Here is a 10,000-nt window from a genome sequence, read left to right as displayed (position 1 = left end):
TTGGGGGGTGAGAGATGGGTTGGGGGGTTGAGGGGGTGAGAGATGGGTTGAGGGGGTTGAGGGGGTGAGAGATGGGTTGGGGGGTTGAGGGGGTGAGAGATGGGTTGAGGGGGGTTGAGGGGGTGAGAGATGGGTTGGGGGTTGAGGGGGTGAGATGGGTTAGACAGGAGTCAGCTACAGCGGAGAGTTTAGTCAACATAACAGAGTCTGAAAGACCTGGACAAGAGTTCCTGTCTTCAGGTCAGTGCAGATGAAGTACAGTCGATGAGGACAGATCGTCATTTTGGACGATTGAGATGCATCCCAAATGGGTGCGTTAAGAAGTACTGTATGTACGGTGCTCCCACCCTGGTCGAGGTGAGGACAGGGTTTGTAGAGGGTGAAGCCTGACCTGGGAGCTCTTCTTGGGGGAGTGGTGCATGACCTGCTCCTGCCTCTGGATGCGTGGTGCTCCGGAGTACCCAGGACCAGACTTAGACACAGGAGCATCTACAACACACACACACACACACACACACACACACACACACACACACACACACACACACACACACACACACACACACACACACACACACACACACACACACACACACACACACACACACACACACACACACACACACACACATTATCCCACAGGTGTCCGTACATGGTCCTTAGAGCCATGCATCTTTGAATAACTAGCTACAAATATTCCACAGCCGTTACAGCGTGTGTGCCTGTCTGTGGTTGTCTACAGTTTTCTGCAGTTATTGCTGTGTGTGTGTGTGTGTGTGTGTGTGTGTGTGTGTGTGTGTGTGTGTGTGTGTGTGTGTGTGTGTGTGTGTGTGTGTGTGTGTGTGTGTGTGTGTGTGTGTGTGTGTGTGTGTGTGTGTGTGTGTGTGTGTAAATAAACAAGTCTATATAATGTAATTGGCCAGGTGTTACACAACAGCCACACAGCAGTAGACAGAACAGGCAATTAGTGAGCAACGAACCCAGAGGGGACACGGCTATGTGGGGTGGTTTGTGTGTGTGTGAGAGAAAGAGAGGGGATAAAGTAGGGAGATAATGCAGAGAGCAGAGAAAACAGAGAGGGACTGTAGAGATGATGATGACGAACAGAGAGGGACTGTAGAGCTGATGACGAACAGAGAGGGACTGTAGAGCTGATGACGAACAGAGAGGGACTGTAGAGATGATGATGAAGAGAGGGACTGTAGAGATGATGATGACGAACAGAGAGGGACAGTAGAGCTGATGACGAACAGAGAGGGACTGTAGAGCTGATGACGAACAGAGAGGGACTGTAGAGATGATGATGAAGAGAGGGACTGTAGAGATGATGATGACGAACAGAGAGGGACAGTAGAGCTGATGACGAACAGAGAGGGACTGTAGAGCTGATGACGAACAGAGAGGGACTGTAGAGATGATGATGAAGAGAGGGACTGTAGAGATGATGATGACGAACAGAGAGGGACAGTAGAGATGATGATGAACAGAGAGGGACAGTAGAGATGATGATGATGAAGAGAGGGACTGTAGAGATGATGATGACGAACAGAGAGGGACAGTAGAGCTGATGACGAACAGAGAGGGACAGTAGAGCTGATGATGATGAAGAGAGGGACTGTAGAGATGATGATGACGAACAGAGAGGGACTGTAGAGATGATGATGACGAACAGAGAGGGACTGTAGAGATGATGATGACGAACAGAGAGGGACTGTAGAGATGATGATGATGAAGAGAGGGACTGTAGAGATGATGATGATGAAGAGAGGGACTGTAGAGATGATGATGATGAAGAGAGAGGGACTGTAGAGATGATGAAGAGAGAGGGACTGTAGAGATGATGAAGAGAGAGGGACTGTAGAGATGATGATGATGAACAGAGGGACTGTAGAGATGATGAAGAACAGTAGAAGTGTCATAACAGCAGTCCATGGTAAACAGAGAATGATTTCAACCATATTTCCCCCCTCAGCAGTTGTCTTCTGTGCAGTCTGCCTTCTCTCTAACGAGTGTGTGTGTCTCTGTGTCTGTATGTCTCCGTGTGTGTGTGTGTGGCCGTGGTTTCCGTGCCTTTATGGTGTGACCATGACTGATGTTATTTCAGGATGGAGGAGAGGAGGGAACACATCACCAGAAGAGATTGAGGGGTCAAGAGGTCAGAGAAGAGGATGAGAGAGATTGAGGGGTCAAGAGGTCAGAGAAGAGGATGAGAGAGATTGAGTGATGCTTGGCTAAACTGGACTGGCCAAAACTGGGCTGAAATCTTCAGAATTGCATATAAAACTGATTTACAGGATCCCTGTGGCTTTACACTGGACTGGGTTATACTGGGTAATACTGGACTGGGTTATACTGGGTTATACTGGACTGGGTTATACTGGACTGGGTTATACTGGGTAATACTGGACTGGGTTATACTGGGTTACACTGGACTGGGTTATACTGGACTGGGTTATACTGGACTGGGTTATACTGGGTAATACTGGACTGGGTTATACTGGATTGGGTTATACTGGACTGGGTTATACTGGACTGGGTTATACTGGACTGGGTTACACTGGGCTGGGTTATACTGGACTGGGTTACACTGGGCTGGGTTATACTGTACTGGGTTATGCTGTACTGGGTTATGCTGTACTGGGTTATGCTGTACTGGGTTACGCTGGACTGGGTTACACTGGACTGGGTTACACTGGACTGGGTTACACTGGGCTGGGTTATGCTGGACTAGGTTATGCTGGGCTGGGTTATGCTGGACTGGGTTACACTGGACTGGGTTATACTGGACTGGGTTATACTGGACCGGGTTATACTGGGCTGGGTTATACTGGACTGGGTTACACTGGGCTGGGTTACACTGGGCTGGGTTACACTGGGCTGGGTTATACTGGGTTGGGTTATACTGGACTGGTTGGGTTACACTGGGCTGGGTTACACTGGGCTGGGTTACACTGGGCTGGGTTATACTGGACTGGGTTATACTGGGTTGGGTTATACTGGGTTGGGTTATACTGGACTGGACTGGGTTATACTGGACTGGGTTGGGTTATACTGGACTGGGTTACACTGGACTGGGTTGGGTTATACTGGACTGGACTGAGTTATGCTGGACTGGGTTATGCTGGACTGGGTTATGCTGGACTGGGTTATGCTGGACTGGGTTATACTGGACTGGGTTACACTGGACTGGGTTATGCTGTACTGGGTTACACTGGGCTGGGTTACACTGGACTGGGTTACACTGGGCTGGGTTATGCTGGACTAGGTTATGCTGGACTGGGTTACACTGGGCTGGGTTATACTGGACTGGGTTATACTGGACTGGGTTATACTGGACTGGGTTATGCTGGACTAGGTTATGCTGGGCTGGGTTATACTGGGCTGGGTTATACTGGGCTGGGTTATACTGGGCTGGGTTATACTGGACTGGGTTACACTGGGTTGGGTTATACTGGACTGGGTTGGGTTACACTGGGCTGAGTTGGGTTACACTGGGCTGGGTTATACTGAACTGGGTTATACTGGGTTGGGTTATACTGGACTGGGTTGGGTTACACTGGACTGGGTTACGCTGGACTGGGTTAGGTTATACTGGACTGGGTTATACTGGACTGGGTTATACTGGACTGGGTTATACTGGACTGGGTTGGGTTATACTGGACTGGGTTATATTGGACTGGGTTATATTGGACTGGGTTATACTGGACTGGGTTACACTGGACTGGGTTACACTGGACTGGGTTACACTGGACTGGACTGGGTTATACTGGACAGGGTTGGGTTATACTGGACTGGGTTATATTGGACTGGGTTATACTGGACTGGGTTGGGTTATACTGGACTGGGTTATATTGGACTGGGTTACACTGGACTGGGTTACACTGAACTGGGTTATACTGGACTGGGTTATACTGGACTGGGTTATACTGGACTGGACTGGGTTATTCTGGACTGGGTTATTCTGGACTGGGTTACACTGGACTGGGTTACACTGGACTGGGTTACACTGGACTGGGTTAGGTTATACTGGACTGGGTTGAGTTATACTGGACTGGGTTACACTGGACTGGGTTACACTGGACTGGGTTATACTGGACTGGGTTATACTGGACTGGGTTATACTGGACTGGGTTGTATTGGACTGGGTTATACTGGACTGGACTGGGTTACACTGGACTGGGTTACACTGGACTGGGTTACACTGGACTGGGTTGTATTGGACTGGGTTATACTGGACTGGGTTATACTGGACTGGGTTATACTGGACTGGGTTGTATTGGACTGGGTTATACTGGACTGGGTTATACTGGACTGGGTTATACTGGACTGGGTTATACTGGACTGGACTGGGTCATTCTGGACTGGGTTATACTGGACTGGGTTGGGTTATACTGGGTTGGGTTAACCTGGACTGGGTTGGGTTATACTGGACTGGACTGGGTTATACTGGACAGGGTTATACTGGACTGGGTTATACTGGACTGGGTTCTACTGGTTATACACCCCTTCAAATTGGTTGATTCGGCTGTTTCAGCCACACCCGTTGCTGACGAGCACACAGTCATGCAATCTCCATAGACAAACACTGTGTGTAGATCTGTGTGGCATGCGTAGACGAGGTAATCTGATTTGACATTGCTGAAGAGACATTCAAAATGGGGTTTTAACAGTGGCTCTTAGAAGTGTGTATATGTGTGTGTATATATACTGTATGCGTGCGTGCGTGTGTGTGTATGTGTGTGTATATATATATATATATATGTGTGTGTGTATGTATATATGTGTGTGTGTGTTCTGACAGGAGGAAGAGAGGTATGGCTGAAGTGTAGGGCTGTCAGTGCTGTCAAAGCCAACAGCCGTTTCATACAGGAAGAGCCATGGGGGAGCACTACTGTCACCCAAAGCAGCAGGTACGCACACAAACATTATATAATATGTGACAGAGAGGAGGCTCTCTCTCTCTGTCCCTCTGTCCCTCTCTCTCTCTCTGTCCCTCTCTCTCTCTCTCTCTCTCTCTCTCTCTCTCTCTCTCTCTCTCTCTCTCTCTCTCTCTCTCTCTCTCTCTCTCTCTCTCTCTCTCTCTCTCTCTCTCTCTCTCTCTCTCTCTCTCTCTCTCTCTCTCTCTCTCTCTCTCTCTCTCTCTCTCTCTCTGAGTAGGTGTCGGTTTAGGAGTAGGTGTCTGTTTAGGAGTAGCTGTGTGTTTAGGAGTAGCTGTGTGTTTAGGAGTAGCTGTGTGTTTAGGAGTAGCTGTGTGTTTAGGAGTAGCTGTGTGTTTAGGAGTAGCTGTGTGTTTAGGAGTAGCTGTGTGTTTAGGAGTAGGTGTGTGTGTTTAGGAGTAGGTGTGTGTGTTTAGGAGTAGGTGTGTGTTTAGGAGTAGGTGTGTGTGTTTAGGAGTAGGTGTGTGTGTTTAGGAGTAGGTGTGAGTTTAGGAGTAGGTGTGAGTTTAGGAGTAGGTGTGTGTTTAGGAGTAGGTGTGTGTTTAGGAGTAGGTGTGTGTTTAGGAGTAGGTGTGTGTTTAGGAGTAGGTGTGTGTGTGCATTGAAAGTACTCAACATCTCACAGTAACGTGTTCTACTTTCTTCCGACCAGTGTGTTTTTTCTGTTATACTATGACATCACTACGGTCCAATATCTTTCTGTTATACTATGACATCACTATAGTCCAAGATATTTCTGATATACTATGACATCACTATAGTCCAAGATATTTCTGTTATACTATGACATCACTACGGTCCAATATCTTTCTGTAATACTATGACATAACTATGGTCCAAGATATTTTAGTTATACTATGACATCACTATGGTCCAATATATTTCTGTAATACTATGACATCACTATGGTCCAATATCTTTATATAATACTATGACATCACTATGGTCCAATATATTTCTGTAATACTATGACATCACTATGGTCCAATATATTTCTGTAATACTATGACATCACTATGGTCCAATATATTTCTGTAATACTATGACATCACTATGGTCCAATATATTTCTGTAATACTATGACATCACTATGGTCCAATATATTTCTGTAATACTATGACATCACTATGGTCCAATATCTTTCTGTTATACTATGACATCACTATGGTCCAATATCTTTCTGTAATACTATGACATCACTATGGTCCAATATCTTTCTGTTATACTATGACATCACTATTTAATGATGCCCAATACTCTGCTTCTTGTCAGTGGTTTGACAGTATGTCTGGACATCACTGCAGACAATTCTCTTTCCCATTGGTCAATCTCACCTGTAGAACCTCTGTCGGTCCCGCCCCCTTCCTCCACTCTCGGCCAATTAGGTGTGGACTTGCCACTAGCCCCGCCTTCTCCTACCACCTGTCGCTCTGTAGACAGAGGGGAGTGCTGTCTGTGTTCTCCAAACCTAGAGCACACACACACACACACACACACACACACACACACACACACACACACACACACACACACACACACACACACACACACACACACACACACACACACACACACACACATTGGCTACGTACCAAACGGCAAACTATTCCCTACATTGGGATACAAGCTGGTCAACAGGCACCACAGCGTTTTCACATGGGGAAAAAAACTAAAAACAATTGTTGGATATAATGCTTCATTCCTTTCCAATCATCTCCCATTTCAACATCTTCCTTAACTATTACATAAAGGGTTGTGTTAAGTACGCTACAGACTATGAACACACTCAAATCAAATCAAATGTATTTATATAGCCCTTCGTACATCAGCTGATATCTCAAAGTGCTGTACAGAAACCCAGCCTAAAACCCCAAACAGCAAGCAATGCAGGTGTAGAAGCACGGTGGCTAGGAAAAACTCCCTAGAAAGGCCAGAACCTAGGAAGAAACCTGGAGAGGAATCAGGCTATGAGGGGTGGCCACTCCATCTCTTACCCCTCGGGCATGGACTTCTGAGTCCTCCAATGCTGCGAGGTGTCACTGGAGAAGGAGAGGTTGGACAGGGAAGATCGGTTGTGAGGAGAACGGCCCAGTGCCAGAGAGGAGACCGGAGCATAGTTCTCACTGCCTGGAGACATTCTGGAGGGGTTGAGATAACACAGAATAGATATTAACCCTCTAACCCAGACCCTAACCCTGACCCAGATCCTAACCCAGACCCCGACCCAAATCCTAACCCAGACCCTAACCCTGACCCAGATCCTAACCCAGACCCAGACCCTGACCCAAATCCTAACCCAGACCCTGACCCAGATCCTAACTCAGACCCTAACCCTGACCCAGATCCTAACCCTGACCGAGACCCAGACCCTGACCCAGACCATAACCCAGACCCTGATCTAGACATTGACCCAGACCCTAACCTAAACCCAGACCATAACCCAGACCATGACCCTAACCTAGACCCAGACCCTAACCCCCTAACCCAGACCCTAACCCAGACCCTGACCTAGACCCTGACCCAGACCATAACCCAGACCCTAACCTAGACCCTGACCCAGACCCTAACCCTGAACATAACCTAGACCCTGACCATAACCCAGATCCTAACCCAGATCCTAACCCTGACCCAGATCCTAACCCAGATCCTAACCCAGATCCTGAACATAACCCAGACCCTATTCCTGACCCTAACCCTGATCCTAAACCAGACCCTGGTCATAACCCTAACCCAGATCCTAACCCTGACCCTAACCTAGACCCTAACCCAAACCCCAACTCAGATCCTGACCATAACCCAGACCCTAACCCAGATCCAAAACCTAACCCAGACCCTGATCCTAACCATAACCCAGACCCTAACCCTGACCCAGATCCTAACCCAGATCCTGACCATAACCCAGACCCTGGCTATAACCCAGACCCTGGCTATAACCCAGACCCTGATCCAGACCATAAGCCAGACCCTGATCCAGACATTGACCCAGACCCTTGCCCATACCCTGACCATAACCCAGACCCTGACCTAGACCCTGAACCAGATCCTAACCCTACCCTGACCCTAACCCAGACCCAGACCATAACCCTGACCATAACCCAGACTCTAACCAAGACCCTGACCCTAACCCTGAACATAACCTAGACCCTGACCCAGACCCTAACCCTGAACATAACCTAGACCCTAACCATAACCCAGACTACAACCCAGACCCTAACCATAATCCAGACTACAACCCAGTGCCAGAGAGGAAACCTGAGCATAGTTCTCACTGCCTGGAGACTTTCTGGAGGGGGGAGTTATCAGAGGAGAAGAAACATGCCTCTCCCTCTCCTACCTCCCTCCCCTTCTCCTCTCCCCTTCTCCTCTCCTCTCCCCTCCCCTCCCTTACCTACCTCCCTCCCTCCCCTTCTCCTCTCCCCTACCTCCCTCCCCTACCTACCTCCCTCCCCTACCTACCTACCTCCCCTTCTCCTCTCCCCTACCTCCCTCCCCTTCTCCTCTCCCCTACCTCCCTCCCCTTCTCCTCTCCCCTACCTCCCTCCCCCTCTCCTCTCCCCTACCTACCTCCCCTTCTCCTCTCCCCTACCTCCCTCCCTTCTCCTCCCCTTCCCTCCCCTTCTCCTCTCCCCTACCTCCCTCCCCTTCTCCTCTCCCCTACCTACCTCCCCTCCCCTACCTACCTCCCTCCCCTTCTCCCCTACCTCCCTCCCCCTATCCTCTCCCCTACCTCCCCTTCTCCTCTCCCCTACCTCCCTCCCTCCCTCCCCTTCTCCTCTCCGCTACCTACCTACCTCCCCTTCTCCTCTCCCCTACCTCCCTCCCCTTCTCCTCTCCCCTACCTCCCTCCCCTTCTCCTCTCCCGTACCTCCCTCCCCTCCCCTCTCCCCTACCTCCCTCCCCTTCTCCTCTCCTCTCCCCTACCTCCCTCCCTCCCCTTCTCCTCTCCCCTACCTCCCTCCACTCTCCCCTACCTACCTCCCTCCCCTTCTCCTCTCCCCTACCTCCCCCCTTCTCTCCCCTACCTACCTACCTCCCCTTCTCCCCTACCTACCTACCTCCCCTTCTCCTCTGCCCTACCTCCCTCCCCTTCTCCTCTCCCGTACCTCCCTCCCCTTCTCCTCTCCCGTACCTCCCTCCCCTCTCCTCTCCCCTACCTCCCTCCCTCCCCTTCTCCTCTCCTCTCCCCTACCTCCCTCCCTCCCCTTCTCCCTCTCCCCTACCTCCCTCCACTCTCCCCTACCTACCTCCCTCCCCTTCTCCTCTCCCCTACCTCCCTCCCCTTCTCTCCCCTACCTACCTACCTCCCCTTCTCCTCTCCCCCTACCCCCTCCCCTTCTCCTCTGCCCTACCTCCCTCCCCCTCTCCTCTCCCTCCCTCCCTCCCCTTCTCCTCTCCCCTACCTCCCCTTCTCTCCCTACCCCTCTCCTCTACCTCCCTCCCTCCCCTTCTCTCCCCTACCTACCTCCCTCCCCTTCTCCTCTCCCCCTACTCCTCTCCCCTACCTCCCTCCCCTTCTCCTCTCCCCTACCTCCCTCCCCTTCTCCTCTCCCCTACCTACCTCCCCTTCTCCTCTCCCCTACCTCCCTCCCCTTCTCCTCTCCCTACCTACCTCCCCTCCCCTACCTACCTCCCTCCCCTTCTCCCTCCCCTATCCTCTCCCCTACCTCCCTCCCTCCCCTCCCCTCTCCCCTTCTCCTCTCCCCTACCTCCCTCCCTCCCCTTCTCCTCTCCGCTACCTACCTACCTCCCCTTCTCCTCTCCCCTACCTACCTCCCTCCTACCTCCCTCCCTCCCTCCCCTTTCCTCTCCTCTACCTCCCTCCCCTTCTCCTCCCCCTACCTCCCTCCCTCCCCTTCTCCTCTCCCCTACCTCCCTCCCCCTACCTCCCTCCCTCCCCTCTCCCCTCCCTACCTTCCTCTCCCCTCCCTACCTCCCTCCCCCTCCCCTACCTCCCTCCCCCTCTCCTACCACTCTCCTCTCCCCCTACCTCCCTCCCTCTCCTTCTCCTCTCCCCTACCTACCTACCTCCCTCCCTCCCTCCCATTCTCCTCTCCCTCCCTCCC

The 10,000-nt window shown here is 50.9% G+C and overlaps 1 protein-coding gene across 3 annotated transcripts in view; it reads right to left on the bottom strand.

Moving 5' to 3' along the window:
• LOC123995413 (signal-induced proliferation-associated 1-like protein 1) overlaps nucleotides 1-10,000 on the bottom strand; it is a 108,686-nt gene that overhangs the window by 17,765 nt on the left and 80,921 nt on the right. For all 3 annotated transcript variants that reach the window (XM_046299003.1, XM_046299005.1, XM_046299004.1), the window contains exons 14-16: nucleotides 6,932-7,075; nucleotides 6,272-6,405; nucleotides 392-489 (exon numbers count right to left, since the gene is read on the bottom strand). In XM_046299003.1, the coding sequence (XP_046154959.1) occupies nucleotides 392-489; nucleotides 6,272-6,405; nucleotides 6,932-7,075 (376 nt within the window). The remainder of the gene's footprint in view (nucleotides 1-391; nucleotides 490-6,271; nucleotides 6,406-6,931; nucleotides 7,076-10,000) is intronic.

Source organism: Oncorhynchus gorbuscha, linkage group LG14 (assembly GCF_021184085.1).
Source record: "Oncorhynchus gorbuscha isolate QuinsamMale2020 ecotype Even-year linkage group LG14, OgorEven_v1.0, whole genome shotgun sequence".
In the NCBI taxonomy this organism is placed as follows: domain Eukaryota; kingdom Metazoa; phylum Chordata; class Actinopteri; order Salmoniformes; family Salmonidae; genus Oncorhynchus; species Oncorhynchus gorbuscha.
The sequence above is the reverse complement of the archived record's forward strand: the minus strand, read 5'-3'. Positions and strand labels throughout refer to the sequence as shown.